Source organism: Salvelinus sp. IW2-2015, linkage group LG22 (genome assembly GCF_002910315.2).
Source record: "Salvelinus sp. IW2-2015 linkage group LG22, ASM291031v2, whole genome shotgun sequence".
Taxonomy (NCBI): Eukaryota; Metazoa; Chordata; class Actinopteri; order Salmoniformes; family Salmonidae; genus Salvelinus; species Salvelinus sp. IW2-2015.
Genome location: NC_036862.1, coordinates 22,447,596 through 22,463,275, shown reverse-complemented (window position 1 = coordinate 22,463,275; position 15,680 = coordinate 22,447,596). Strand labels below are relative to the sequence as shown.

Below are 15,680 nucleotides of genomic sequence, written 5' to 3'. Positions count from 1 at the left end.
GTTCTCAGCTGTCCCCATAGGATAACTSTTTTTGGTTCCAGCTAGAAACCCTTTTGGTTGCAGGTAGAAATATTTTGAGTTCCATGTAGAATCCTATGTGTAAAGGGTTCTACATTGTACACAAAAGTGTTGTACCTGGAACCAGATACTAATTTCTCTGCCCAGATACTTGTTCTCCTATGGGGACAGCCGAAAGAACCCTTTTAGGTTTTTAGATAACACGTTTTTTTCTAAGAGTGCAGTTAGCTACCATTMTTTTTCCCATTAGACACTTCTGCAAGCGTTATAATGTCAAAATACGTTTGTTTCTCACCAAATATGGAGTTTCGCTGAGCAACTATCGTCATTTACCACTGTTATGTACTGCCCAAAAAAGTTCTAAATAAAAATTGACAAGCAACTGAAAAAAGTATTTGTCTGGAAAGAATTTGTATTGTTTTTGACCAAGTGTGCATGCGCCAAATCCAACTCTTCGGCGCCTCCGATAAAATCAGTCATTACTTCCAWGTACAGGTTGGCTGATCCAGCAGCAGTACAGTATCCCGAAAGATCATTAATTTGATCACTTACAGCAGTGGATGAATKTCATATYAACCTGTTGTTTCATGCGCTACACGTAATGCAATAATATTTAATGTAAGTACAGTGCCTTCAGAAAGTATTCATACATTCTTACGGTTGTTAGTGTTTGTTTGCAGAGGCACATAATTCCAGTCCGATAGGGTCTTCCATGGAGGTTATGGGAAGTCTTCCCAGATKAATGACTCTGACATTGTCATGGAATTCTGCTCTGACGGCATGTGGCAAAACGCTGTCTCTACATGAGAGTAATTTGGCACTCCAAGGTCATTAGAAAGCATTTTACTGTTAAACATCAGTGCATAAAATGATGACAGACATGAATGATTTTAGATAAATACACTAATTGAAGTGTGGAAACCTGAGCAGTAGATCAGACTTTTGGGAATAGCTCATAACATTGTATTGAGGAATCTGAAAGAATTGTGTAACTGCTTAGTTTAAAAAATGCTTTATGGCATGCTTATTTTATTTCTCATTGTTAACCCCTGACTAATCAACAAAATGTGATATTGAGACATGTCCAACAGTACATCTGATTTGTAGAAGTGTGTATTTTATGTATGGTCTGGGAAGAAATTAAATGTGCCTCAGTGAAGGCCCAAGGTTACGCTMATCATAACCTGCAGTAAAAATATGGCCCAATAATTGTTGTTTATTTTTTCAATTCCAGTTGGTTTAAATTGCTCGCCATCATTTGTCTTACGATCAAGGAAAAGGGATTAGAAGAAAACACGCCAGTCTGATCATTGCTGTGAAATACTCATAGGATCCATTTTTTATTACACATGCACTAAATCAAYGGGAGTTAAGGTAATCATTACATCATTCATTGTATAATTAATTTAATTCACAAACAAACTGTTTTTTTTTGGTGATGTACTGTACCTTCAGAAAGTATTCATACCCCTTGACTTTTTTCATATTTGTTGTGTTACAGCCTGAATTCAAAATGGATTAAATATATTTCTACACACAATACCCCATAATGACAAAGTCAACATTTTTGCAAATGCATTGGAAATTAAGTACAGAAATATCTAATTTACATAAGCATTCACACCCCTGAGTCAATACATATTAGAATCACCTTTGGCAGCAATTATAGCTGTGAGTCTTTCTGGGTACGTTTCTAAGAGCTTTGCACACCTGGACTGCATAATATTTGCATATTATTCATTTTTTAATTCTTCAACCTCTGTCAMATTGGTAGTTGATCATTCCTGGACAGCCATTTTCAAGTCTTGACATAGATTTTCACGTTGATTTAAGTCAAAACTGTAACTAGGCCAATTAGGAACATTCAATGTCGTCTTGGTAAACAACTCCAGTCTATATTTGGCCTTGTGTTTTAGGTTATTGTCCTGCTGAAAGGTGAATTTGTCTCCCAGTGTCTGTTGGAAAGCAGACTGAACCAGGTTTTCCTCTAGGATTTTTCCTGTACTTAGCTTTATTACGGTTCTTTTTATCCCCCAAAAAACTCCCCAGTCCTTGCCAATGACAAGCATACCCATAACATGATGCAGCCACTAGCATGCTTTAAAATATGAAGAGTGGTACTCGGTGATGTCTTGTGTTGGATTTGCCCCAAACATAACGCTTTGTATTAATTTTTGCAGTTTTACWTTAGTGCCTTATTGCAAACAGGATGCATGTTTTGGAATATTTTCATTCATTTAGGTTACTATTGTGGAGTAACTACAATGTTGTTGATCCATCCTCAGTTTTTCTCCCATCTCAGGCATTAAACTCTGTAACTGTTTAAAGTCACCATTGTCCTCATGGTGAAATCCCTGAGTGGTTTCATTCCTCTCAGGCAACTGAATTAAGAAGGATGCCTGTGTCTTTCTGACGGCACTGTATATTAAGTAGACAATATAGGGTACAATTTTACAGTGATCTTTCCGAGAGGTGAATTTGGCATGTGCGCACTTGGTGAAAACAATATATTCTTTCCAGACAAGACATTTTTCCGGTTGCTTGTACATTTAGAACTTTTTTGGAAGTTCATACCGGGCATGATGGCAGTYAATTACGTTATTTGTTCATTAACAAACTTATTTTGCCATTATAACGCTTGCAGAGCTGCCTAATGGGAAAATTAATGGTAGCTAACTGGACTGGAGAGGAGACTTGTCATATTCATTGTCTACTCCTCTGCCCAGATACTTGTTCAGGCTTAGCCTAAAGATCTCTGAAAGCTCTCAGATCCAGAGGTTGGAGACGGGAGAGGAGTCGTAATGGTTCACTAAGGTTTTAACAAGGGGTGGGGAGTACTAGCAATTAGCTAAGTGTGCGCGTGCGACTTTGGATTGGAGAACAAGTTCTGCTCTATTAAACCACTAATTTGTTTGCCATTCAGTCATTACAATTCATTTTTTTGTTTTACAACTTTGCAATAAACTCGGGCCCTTATAGGCCTGCATAGGTTTTCAATGAACAGACCATCAGACATACAGGCTTGTAAAAGAGGTTTTCAGTTGTATTCGGCTCTCGAGTTATGGATTTGTTTGGTCTGGTTTTATTAAAATTCATGGCCAGCTAATGGTCGGTAAACATGTCAGTGCTTATTCCTCTGGCTGATACTCAAACTGTAAACTAAACAGAGAAAAAACGCCCTATAGAGCTAAATCTGTTCGCTTAAGTCTCGTGGACAAAACGAGCCCATTCAACTTGAACTCAAAACAATCGGAGCAATGTTATTGACTAACGGAGGATGCCAAAACATGGTTCAACATTGTAGCCTAAATAAGATGTTTTTCCAGTGCCTCAGAGGTAAGGCAGATCCGTTTCATGAGAAACCATGAAATCGTATGCTTTTGTTTCTCCCATGTTTGGCTTATAAACTATATAGATTGCTAATGCAGAAGATTGCATGTTATGTTCACAGTGAAGACCAGATAGAAACTACTTTACCACCCATATGGGATTTAAATCAGGTTACTGGTAACTTTTTGGTTACTTATACTGAACAAAAATATAAACGCAACTTGTAAAGTGTTGGTCCCATGTTTCATGAGCTAAAATAAAAGATCCCAGAAATGTTCCATAGASACTAAAAGCTTATTACTCTCAAATTCTGTGCACAAGTTTGTTAACATCCCTGTTATTGAGCATTTCTCTTTTGCCAAGACAATCCATCCACCTGACAGGTGTGGCATATCAAGAAGCAGATTAAACAGCATGATCATTACACAGGTGCACCTTGTGCTGGGGGCAATAAAAGGCCACTCTAAAATGTGCAGTTTTGTCACACAACACAGATGTCTCAAGTTTTTAGGGAGCGTGCAATTATCATGCTGACTGCACAGATGTCCACCAGAGCTGTTGCCTGGGAATTGAATGTTAATTTCTCTACCATAAGTCGCCTCAAACATAGTTTTAGAGAATTTGGCAGTACGTCCAACCGGCCTCACAACCGCAGACCACGTGTAACCACAYCAGCCCAGGACCTCCACATCCGCCTTCTTCACCTGCGGGATCGTTTGAGACCAGCCACCCGGAGAGCTGATTGAAACTGAGGAGCATTTCTGTCTGTAATAAAGCCCTTTTGTGGGGAAAAACTCATTCTGATTGGCTGTACCTGGCTCCCCAGTGGATGGGCCTGGCTGCCAAGTGGCTGGGCCTATGCCCTCCAAGGCCCACCCATGGCTGCACCCCTTCCCAGTCATGTGAAATCCATAGATTAGGGCCTAATTCATTTATTTCTATTGACTGATTTCTTTATATAAATTGTAACTCAGTAAAATCGTTGAAATTGTTGCATGTTGCGTTCTAATTATGCCAGTCTCCTTTGCCTCTGGTATGACCTACAAACACATGCATTCCCCCAAAAATTCTTAGAGAACACTTTGAGTTTGAGCTCGACAGTGATAAGAAACCAATGACTTGATACTGTAAGTCAGCATAGTTCACATTTCTTAGCTCAGGTCAATGAGTACCTTATTGGGTTGGTTCTTGTGAACCCAGTGCCCCTTACTGGGTTCCGCCCTGCCCAGTAGTATGGTGGGGTAGCTACAGTACAGTAGTTACGATATGATGGGCTTCTGACCAGGGGAAAATTGGAGCAGACACTACATTCACTCCATCTGCCCTCCCTCTCAACCCTGCGACAGGAAATCCTCCCTTTGATTGTGAAATGAGAGTCTGGCAGGTTGGGTTGAAGTGGAGAACAATCATTCTACCCTGCTGGTAAAGTACAGGACACTTCCTGGGGGCTCTGTCATGGAGCTGGCATGGCATCCACTGAGCTGAGAGAGGAGGGTGGAACACAAACACACACTCATATACCCAAATAGACTGGAATGGACAGACACAAGTAAGCATACACATATTTAAGAACACACACACACACAAATCAATCCATTTACTTGCACACTCACACATACAGTATGAGTCACAGGTTTGGACACACCTACTCATTCAAGGGTTTTTATTTATTTTTACTATTTTCTACATTGTATAATAACAGTGAAGACATCCAMACTGTGAAATAACACATATGGAATCATGTAGTAACCCAAAAAGTGTTCAATCAAAATATTTTTGATTCTTCAAAGTAGCCACCCTTTGCCTTGGTGACAGCTTTGCACACTCTTGGTACTCTCTCAACCAGCTCCAYCTGGAAGGCTTTTCCAACAGTCTTGAAGGATTTCCCACATATGCTGAGTAMTTGTTGGCTGCTTTTCCTTCAATCTGCAGTCCAACTCATCCCAAACCRTCTCAATTGGGCTGAGGTTGGGAGATTRTGGAGGCCAGGTCATCTGATGCAGCACTCAATCACTCTCCTTCTTGAACAAATAGCCCTTACACAGCCTGGAGGTGTGTTGGTAGCCATGCTGGTTAAGTGTGCCTTGAATTCTAAATAAATCACAGAGAGTGTCACCAGCAAAGCACCCCCACACCATCATACCTCCTCCTCCATGCTTCACGGTGGAAACCACACATGCGGAGACCATCCGTTCACCTACTCTGTGTCTCACAAAGACATGACGGTTGGAACCAAAAATCTCAAATTTGGACTCATCAGACCAAAGGACAGATTTCCTCCAGTCTAATGTCCATTGCTCGTATTTCTTGGCCCAAGCAAGTCTTCTTCTTATTGGTGTCCTTTAGTAGTGGTTTCTTTGCMGCAATTCGACATTGAAGGCCTGATTCATGCAGTCTCCTCTGAACAGTTGATGTTGAGATGTGTCTGTTACTTGAAATCTGTGAAGAATTYATTTGGGCCACAATCTGAGGTACAGTTAACTCTAATGAACTTATCCTCTGCAGCAGAGGTAAGTCTGGGTCTTCTTTTCCTGTGGTGGTCCTCATGAGAGACAGTTTCATCATAGCGCTTGATGGTTTTAGCGACTGCACTTGAAGAAACTTTCAAAGTTCTTGAAATTTTCCGCATTGACTGACCTTCATGTCTAAAAGTAATGATGGGCTGTCGTTTCTCTTTGCTTATTTGAGCTGGTCTTGCCATAATATGGGCTTTGTCTTTTACCAAATAGGGCTATCTTCTGTACACCACCTCTACCTTGTCACAACACAACTGATTGGCTCAAATGCATTAAGAAGGAAAGAAATTCCACAAATTAACTTTTATCAAGGCACACCTGTTAATTGAAATGCATTCCAGGTGACTACCTCATGAAGCTGGTTGAGAGAATGTCAAGAGTGTGCAAAGCTGTCATCAAGGAAAAGGGTGGCTACTTCGAAGCATCTCAAATGTAAAACATATTTTGATTTGTTTACCACGTTTTTGGTTACTACATGATTCCAAATGTGTTATTTCATAGTTTTGATGTTTTCACTATTATTCTACACTATTATTCTACAAAGTAGAAAATAGTAAAAATTAAGAAAAACCCTTGAATGAGTAGGTGTATCCAACCTTTTGACTGGTACTGTACATCATCCTCAGAGTATGCAGTCATTTTGTGAAACGTTGTACACTCAGAAAAAAGGGTTCCAAATGGGTTCTTCGACTGTTCCCATAAGAGAAYCCTTTTTTRGTTCCAGGTAGAACCCTTTTTTGGTTCCAGGTAAAACTCTTTTGAGTTCCATGTAGAACCCTCTGTGTAAAAGGTTCTAGATTGCACCTTTTTTCTAAGAGTGTAATGCTGTGCCCTGGACAGCCCTCTCTGACCATTCAGCCATGTGCACATTTTCCTCTTCTTTCCCTTAGGACCTTGGGCCTTGTCTGTTTAGCAAGTTCTTACTACTCAGCCAGCCATTAAGACCACAAGGCCAAACTGTAAGGAAACCCGATCGCCTCTTCTTCCCATCATCCAACTCCCTCACCGTCTCAATTAAGAGCAGTTGGGCTAGAGAGCATCCTCTCTCTGATCTGTCTCGGACCGCTTCAACTATGAGCTCATTTGTTTTCCAAGGACACGGCCGCCAAACTCTTTCAAATAAACCATCACTCAAACCGACCCCTATTTACACTCCCAAACATTGTGTTTTTAAAACAACATGCACCGTCATAAAAACCATGTTAAGAATTCTAGCTCCGTAGCATAACCATACAAATCCCTGATGGCATGTACTGAGTTTGATTGAGAATAGATTTTCTCTGTTAAACAAAAACAGACCAGATAGACTAAATATTTTCCCTTTCTGCTAATCAGGTTTTGGTGTGCGATTTGGGGGATTTATGTGAATATGACTGACTCTGTTGTCCTCGCTAACCTCTCTGTCCAGATGAGTGACTCAGTGTGGTCTTCGGCAGGCACAGTGTCATGCTTCAGTGCAGATTTTCACAGTTTATGTTAACTTTCCACCAGAAACACGACTACATGAGCTGAATTATTAATGTGCTTTGTTCCATTTCTTCATAGCTTTCTTTGGCTGGGGGATGCCACAAGTATCCCCTTTTGTATTCCTCTCTCTCTCTCTCTCTCTCTCTCTCTCTCTCTCTCTCTCTCTCTCTCTCTCTCTCTCTCTCTCTACATCAGCTCTCTTCTCTCTCTCTCTCTCTCTCTCTGCTGTCTGCTCTGTCTGTCTTGCTCTAGTCTAGTGCTGTCTGTCTGTCTGTCTGTCTGTCTGTTCTGTCTGTCTGTCTGTTGTTCTGTCTGGTCTGTCTGTCTGTCTGTCTGTCTGTCTGTTCTGTCTGTCTGTCTGTCTGTCTGTCTTCTGTTCTGTCTGTCTGTCTGGTCTGTCTGTCTGTCTGTCTGTCTGTCTGTCTGTCTGTCTGTCTGTCTGTCTTCTGTCTGTGTCTGTCTGTCTGTCCGTCTGTCTCTGTCTGTCTGTCTCTCTCTGTCTCTCTCTGGTCTCTGCTCTTTGCTCTCTCTCTCTCTTTCGCTTCTCTTGTGCTTTGCTCTTCTTTTTCTTTCTTTCTCTTTCTTTCTCTCTTTCTCTCTTATACTTCACTCTCCTTCTCTAACACACACACCTCTCGCCGTCTCTTTTTCTCTCTCTCCCTTCTTCCCTCCCTACAGTTAGAGGGTTCTTACAGTATATTTCCGAATCCTGTAGCCTGTAGGAGACAAACATTCTTGCTGATTACCTTGTTGAGTTGCGCTGACGTCTCACTTGCTAAAGTTCTCCTTGGGGCTGAGAGAGAGAGAACATTGATGTGGCAATGGTGGCAGTAAACGTTTTACAATGTCACAGCATGTTACGTAAAACCATGGCCAAAYCTCCCTCTATGCACCAAAATGTTCCCTGTTCCTCCAACTGCAGTACCTCATCTCACTGCTTGCTTAAAACAATGCATTTTTTGATAATCAGACTTTGCCTTGACCTCTTACTGTACCGTAGTTTCGTCATGGGTTTGAGTATTGGTCATGACTGAGATTTGGAATATAGTCMTTTAAAAACGATGGATTGCGGTCTACATGTTGGACCATTAGATTAGTGTCATGAAGTCATACAGAGCTGTCACTGACCAGGTATGTTACCGGTCTGTCTCTCCAGGTGTGTACGTGCCGGCTAGTGCTGGAGTTGGAGCAGGAGGTGCTGGACCAGGTGCTGGTCTCTACCCAGGTAATATATCAGCTACCTACGACTGCACAGCGCAACACATTACACAACATGTCTCTTTAGATAAAAGTACAGTGACACACACACACACACACTCATAAAGCAGATTTTTGTGACTGTGTTCATCTGTATGACACCAAAGATAATCATCAAACAACCACAACCCATCTAAAAACAGCACTTTCAAAAATGCACACATTCACAGCGCTACACTCACAAAATGTAGTCAGCGTTACTGGTCCAAGTCTATTGCAACCCACAGTTTAACCATTAGCCCTGAGCCTGTAGTGTACAGTACTCCATGTCTCCATCTCAACCACAACCCAACCAACGATCACCACTGCGCTCCCTCTCCAAACCCACTAAGAGCCCTCCGTGGCTGTTGGCTTTCACTAGTGTTCAGCACGTAAAACATTAACAATCACCAGGACAGTTGAACCACACACCTCCAGCCTTAAAACCAGCCTTAAACAACAGGCAGGCCGGCAACTTGAAATGGTCCAAAACGKCTGACTCATATGTGGCTCTCTTGATCATTACTGCCATATACAGAAACCCAATATCCCTTGTATTTTCTCTCTCTCTCGCACCATACTATTTCCCATTGTACTGTACCATTTCCCTCTGGATAAGCTGTGCCGTAGGTTTTCACTGTAACAGCATTGAGGCCATAAATTACAGTGAAATACAGTGTGAGGAAGCGTGAGTTGCCACACCGACCCAGTGCATTCCTCTCTTCACTCTGAGAGGTTAAAAGGTGTCTCTGGGATACTGTTGGATTTAGTGTGTCCCAAATGGCACCCTATTCCACACATGGTGCACTGCTTTTGACCAGGGCCTCCTACCCACCACAGTGGTCTAGTCTCTGTGTGGAGAAACTGTATCTGGTCAGGTCAGAGACCGGAAGACCCAGAGCTAGCAGATGATCTAAGGCCCAAACAGCAGGACGGATGGATTAATGGAGGAAAGGAGGGAGGGGTTGATGGAGGTATAGAGGAGCCAGGGGGAGAACTAAAACAAACATCAAGCTTTCCATTGTATCATAACTCTCTTTCTGCTTCTCTTTCTGTTTATTTTTCTTTTCTTGTTTTACCAACAGGTGCTGGAGGGATACCCGCAGGAGCAGGCTACAAACCAGCTAAAACTGGGGGTGAGTAGAAAAGACTTACTTTAATACCCTTCTCTAATAGTTGTCCCTTAGCTGGACTAAGAGAGACTATCAGAACTCAGGATAAGACCCAGATGCAGTCAGCTAGAGTCACAGATGTTTATTGACCCAAACAGGGGGCAGGCAAAAGGCAGGTCAAAGGCAGGCAGAGGTTCGTAAATGGGTCAGAGTCGGCCAGGTACAGAACGGCTTTCAGGCTCGGGGTCAGGGCAGGCAGAATKGTCAGAACCGGGGAAACTAGGAAAYAGAATTTGAGAAAGCAGGGAGACAGGAAAACACGCTGGTAARACCTGACAAGACGAACTGGAAWCAGACAAGCAGAGAACACAGKTATAAATACACTGGGGATAATGAAGAAGATGGGCGACACCTGGAGGGGGGTGGAGACAAGCACAAAGACAKGTGAAACAGATCAGGGTGTGACAGAGACGCCATCTATGATGCTGCTGAGACCTACAGTAATTCAGTGAACAATGACTACAGATATAGGGTTTTCACAAACACAACATTTTCACAGAGCTTTAGCTCTCTGTCTTGCGTGCAGGCCAGGGGACTAAACTGGGTTACATGCACCAGGGCCACCCTCATCACAGCCACTCACATAGAGAGATATGGAGAGTGGCTACTATATCTGGCCTTTGTCTTATTACGTTGTCATAGCAGAGACATTGTAGTGAGGTGCGTACTGGCGGCAGAGAAGTCAKGCRCAGGAGAGCGAAAACTGATTGACAACGGTGTCGTTTAACATCCATAAACCACCGTCAACAGAACAATACAATAAATGGGTCAAACAAAACCCGGTAAATACCAGCATACCATGCATAAGCACTACAAGAAACAATTACCGACAAGGACATGGGGGGGAACAGAGGGTTAAATACACAACATGTAATTGATGGAATTGGAACCAGGTGTGATGGAAGACAAGACAAAACCAATGGAAAATGAAAAGTGGATCAGCGATGGCTAGAAGGTCGGTGACTTCGAACGCCGAACGCCGCCCGAACAAGGAGAGGGACCAACTTCGGCGGAAGTCGTGACATGCATACTGAACACTCTGACCACTACAGTACACCACATTAACTACCACAACATCACACGTTTTAAGTCAGTGTGTAGCTATGTCACAAAACTGCTGGAATAGAATAGGCATAGTTTTGCATGGTTTAGCCTACATCTGCTAAATGACTCTCGTTCCATCTCGGAAAGCCTACAGTGTGAGTTCTCCTCCACTTCACCACATGGCCAGAAGCTAAGCTAATAGTTTAGTTATTGTGTTGGTTCTAATGACACTCTTGTTGTTGGGTAAACACAGTGCTCAGACACAACCACTGTCATTAAGTCTGGTTTAACAAGGTGTTCAGGGAGTTAGACTGTTCTCCTCACACCTATAAAACCAGCRTGTGCTGTCCTGGTCCTCATCTGGGTGTTCTGTGTTGCTGTCAGGGAATGGCTATGGAGTGAGGGAAGTGTTGAGTTATAAGCTTACATACTGTAGTAAGTGTTATTGATGATGATGATGATGATGATGATGATGATGATAGTGATGACAAAGATGAGAGTGATGACAAAAACCTGTTGCCTAACCAGACCTTATGTTTCCCCCAGCTGGAGGATATGGAGGACGGGGTGGTGTTGGTGCTGGAGGTCTGGTCCCTGGTGGCGGGGCTGGAGGAATAGGAGCGTTAGGCCTCGGAGGAGGAGGTGTGTACTCATCTACAGAACATTGAAAGTTGAGACTTTAACATTTATTTTAAAGCCCTTGCACTGTCAACTATAGCACTATTTTTATTTTAGTGGATCATTTGTAGATTAATTATTTGGTGCTTTGTTCAACAGGAGCCGGTGGAAAAGGCCCCAAACCTGGTAAGCTATCTGCTCCAACTCAATCTTTCGCACTCTATACCATTTTGTACAGTTCTGTAGAAGGCACAAGGCAGGWACCGGTACTGTACCAGACTATTCTGGTAGTATCAAGTCAGAGTATCCTGTTATGCTTTTAACTAGGAAAATTCCTCTAGTACATTGTTGTCTAAGAAATCTTACTGAAGTGTTTTAAAAAGGAAGGGAATTAGCGTTATTACTGATAGGAGGAGGTGGGTGGTGTAGCTATTCGCTAATACTGTATGTATAGAATGYATTAGAGTGCATGTCAATGACGGGCGAAACCGGTAGTGTAGTGTACTGCATTCTAGTTCAATGAAGGGCTACCTCTCTTGACGGACTATCAGCCACATCTCCCTTATCACCCCTGTGTTTTAATCGTGGTTGAGTCTCCCTGGTTTGGCAGCTGTTTGGGAAGTCCTGTCTAGGGTGTGACCCGGTGCGTTCCACGTCTCCTCCATCCCTCAACCGCTCATCCACACTTCCATCCCTCCAACACTATATCCCATCACCCTTTCCTCAACCCCTAGATGTCCCAGACTGAGTGATGATTGGTAGTGTGAACTCCCATCATCGCCACCCCAACACAATGGTGCCAACGCGTTGATGAATATTTTTGTAACGTTAGGCCGACACAATATCTGGAAACCTCCTTGTTGAAGTTTTGCCACTGCCCTCTCTACTGATAGTGTACTGTAAATATTGTTTTTGCACTATTCAAGTGTGGAGCACAGTATTAGGGAATTAGCAATGTTAAGCCATTATTTAATTTCCTAAACCAGAGGTGATTACATCTAGGCCACTACCACGGCTGTGTGCTTAGAGAGATAAGGAGTAGAATAATATTCTTAAAGTCTGATAAGATTTAGAACAGATTTCTGTAGGCTCCTTGAAGACTGAGTTTTTTCCTCCGTCTCTCGAACAAGTCATTGAGTTTCAGAAATCTGTTTTGTGAAAGCGTCCTAATATTGGATATTAGGTGGAAGTTGACTTTGGCTGGGGACTGCGCTGCAGAGCTCGGCTTGGGAAGTATAATGCTTTGGCTTTTGTAAGAGTTAGAGTTCTCCCTCACTCTTTCTCGCTTCTCTCTCTCTCTCTCTCTCTTCCTCCCTCCCTCCCTCTCTCTCAGGGCCTCTAAGGCCGAAATTAGATTATTGCTCCCAGTCCCTTCAAACAGGCAATGTGGGAAAATATATGGGGCAGGTCGAACAGGAACTGTTAGGGTCATGAATCCATTTGAAAAGAACGAGAACAAGAGACAACCGTACAGCTGTAATTTGTTCATTATTTTGCTSAGCAAGGGCTKTTCATGCAAGGTGACTTTTTTACATTTGAGATGTATCCATTCCAACAGCTGAGGTGTTGACTGAAGCAATCCAGATTTGGTGTTTCACTCGAGGGCACATGGGCTGGAACCAGCTAACTTTCTACACAAAGAAATTAAGTTTCCATTACAAACACAGAGCAACRTTTACCTATGTTGAGGTCTCACAAAACCAGGGCGGTTTGGATCCATACAGATCATTTAGCCTTTGTTTAGATGGTAATGTGTTCTGATAGTTAGAGGTACTGTAGCTACACACTAACATGAAATAGTGCAGGTAGGGACAACGTTTAAGGAAACCAAACGCAGAAAGGCCTTCAGGCCAGGGGAGGGTTACCCTGTCCATTGACCTGTTGAAAGATGATTCTATCCTGAGCTAAAATAACGTGAGGATTGGCTTTTAAACCAGACACCTGTTGCTTTCTAGTATTCTTATGTGGATTCTTTCCCCCTGCCGAGACCCATTTTTCATCATWACCTCTCTGGTGATTGAAGCTTGAAGTGGAGCATCAGCTGCACATATCAGACACACACCTTGGCCCTGGCCCTGGCACACACTCAGGCACACACACACACACACCTTGTCCCTGACAGAGAACAGCAGCTGGTGATCAAACTGGCGTGACAGTTGAATCATTGTCAGAGGGTGCCAAGCCTTGTAAAACGCTAGACTACTAAATTACAGTTTTCTCCAATTGTTTAAGCACAATTTTGGAAACAGGGCCCGGTTTGTCAAAACACTACACACAATTAGCACAACCCTACACCAAAGTAGCACAACACTTCAGATCATTTGCAAAATGGAAGACTTTTGTCAAAACTATACACGACTTCATAAAAATAATATTTTGTTACCATACGAAACACACACATTTCATATGACTTCAATCTTTTTGAACCAGTTACACACTGCTGTTACTAACCTAAAACACTTTTAGCAAGTCTAATTGTCAGTGATTAGASTACTGTAAATGAAGTACACAGAGAAAGTGCAACTATACAAACACTACACAAGACCAATGCTGCAGACTGAGGAAAATATCATTTATTTCTCTCCATATACCCAAATCAGTCAACATGTCAACATGGAGAATCACAACAAAACATGTCCMAGTTTTCATGCTACTACAGTAGTGTGCATAACACTGTTAGCTCAGCAAACAGACAAACCTAAAATACTGTATCCAGTACAGGTTACAATTACAGTAAATAACAACAACAACAAACATAAAAAATAATCTGAAAAAACTGACAATATTGTACAGAAAATACTACAGTAAACATACTATACATTATCTCTTCGCCTAGCTGGCCAGAGAATTTCATCATCACAAGCAATATCGTCATTAGCAAGACAACGCGGGAAGAACCGTCTTGAATGTCGAATCCATCCTTGCACAGCTGCGGCGTCGACTTGGTCACAGGCGTCCTCCATGGCCTGAATGAGGGGTACCTGAGCCTGGGGCTGGAGATCGTAAACCTTCCACCGCCATGCAGAGAAAAACTCTTCGATAGGGTTTAGAAACGGAGAGTATGGTGGAAGGTATAGTACTGTCAACTGTGGATGGTGTTGAAACCAGTTCTGGACCAAAGCAGAGCGGTGGAATGACACATTGTCCCAGATGACCATAAATTGCATCTGGTGCATTTCATTACCTGCTATGACGATGTGGTGCAATCGGTCAAAAAATGCGAGAATGTGAGGTGTGTTGTAAGGGCCCATTTTGGCATGACGGAGGACAACCCCATGCTGTGAAATGGCAGCGCAAAGGGTGATGTTACCCCCACGTTGCCCTGGGACATTGATTATAGCCCTGTGGCCAATGATATTTCTGCCTCTCCTTCTTGCTTTTGTGAGGTTGAACCCTGCCTCATCAATATATATATGAATTCATGCAGGATTTCCTCAGCATCCATCTGCAAAACTCCCTGAAATACAGTGAAAGACAAGATTGTGTAGTTCAGGATAGGTCTAGTATACAGTCAATGTAAAGAAGTCATGTGTGCAGTATGCAACATCACAGTGCTAAAGTGAACAATACAAAYCTCGACATACTCATGCCGCAGCCGTTTGACCCTCTCTGAATTCCGCTCAAAAGGCACTCGATAAAGTTGTTTCATTTGAACCTGATGTCTTTTCAGGATGCGTGCCAGTGTTGACAGAGACCTGATGGACATTATTGAAAATGGCATAGTCACCGATAATGTTGGCTTGTAGTTCTCTGAGCCTGATAGCATTATTGGCCAAAAYCATGTTTATTATCTCTCTCTCTTGTTCTTGCGTGAATATGGGCCCCCTTCCTCCTTGTCGTTCCCGACCCKCAATCCTATGTAGAGAATAATACATTCTGTGTCACAGGAAGGGGTAGGGGTATCACAAGTGCTGATATGGTGCATACAATAAGCGGCTGATTACTRTAACTGTAGACAGATCTTCTTTTACCTGTTTTCCTGTCGAAAAGTCCTTATGACAGATGCCACTGTATATCTGCTAAGATTTGGCTGAACTCTCAGTCCAGCCTCCCTCAGCGTCAATCCGTGGTTCACAACATGGTTCATTAGTGTTGCACGAATGTCATTTGATAAGTTTGGTCCTCTTCTTCTTTGTGCACGTTCTCCTCCTGCTTCAGGTCTTCCTCGACCTCTGGCCCGGCCTCTGCCTCTGCCTCTTCCTCTTCCTCTACCTCCTCCTCCTCCTCCTCCTCCTCCTCCTCTGTGTACTCCTCCTCTCACCCTCCTTCCATTTTGGTT

The 15,680-nt window shown here is 42.7% G+C and overlaps 1 protein-coding gene across 14 annotated transcripts in view; it reads left to right on the top strand.

The window, feature by feature from the left end:
• Window positions 1-15,680, top strand: part of LOC111949621 (elastin-like) — a 109,111-nt gene that overhangs the window by 12,044 nt on the left and 81,387 nt on the right. For all 14 annotated transcript variants that reach the window (XM_070434130.1, XM_070434138.1, XM_070434136.1 and 11 more), the window contains exons 2-5: window positions 8,488-8,556; window positions 9,653-9,703; window positions 11,330-11,425; window positions 11,561-11,587. In XM_070434130.1, the coding sequence (XP_070290231.1) occupies window positions 8,488-8,556; window positions 9,653-9,703; window positions 11,330-11,425; window positions 11,561-11,587 (243 nt within the window). The remainder of the gene's footprint in view (window positions 1-8,487; window positions 8,557-9,652; window positions 9,704-11,329; window positions 11,426-11,560; window positions 11,588-15,680) is intronic.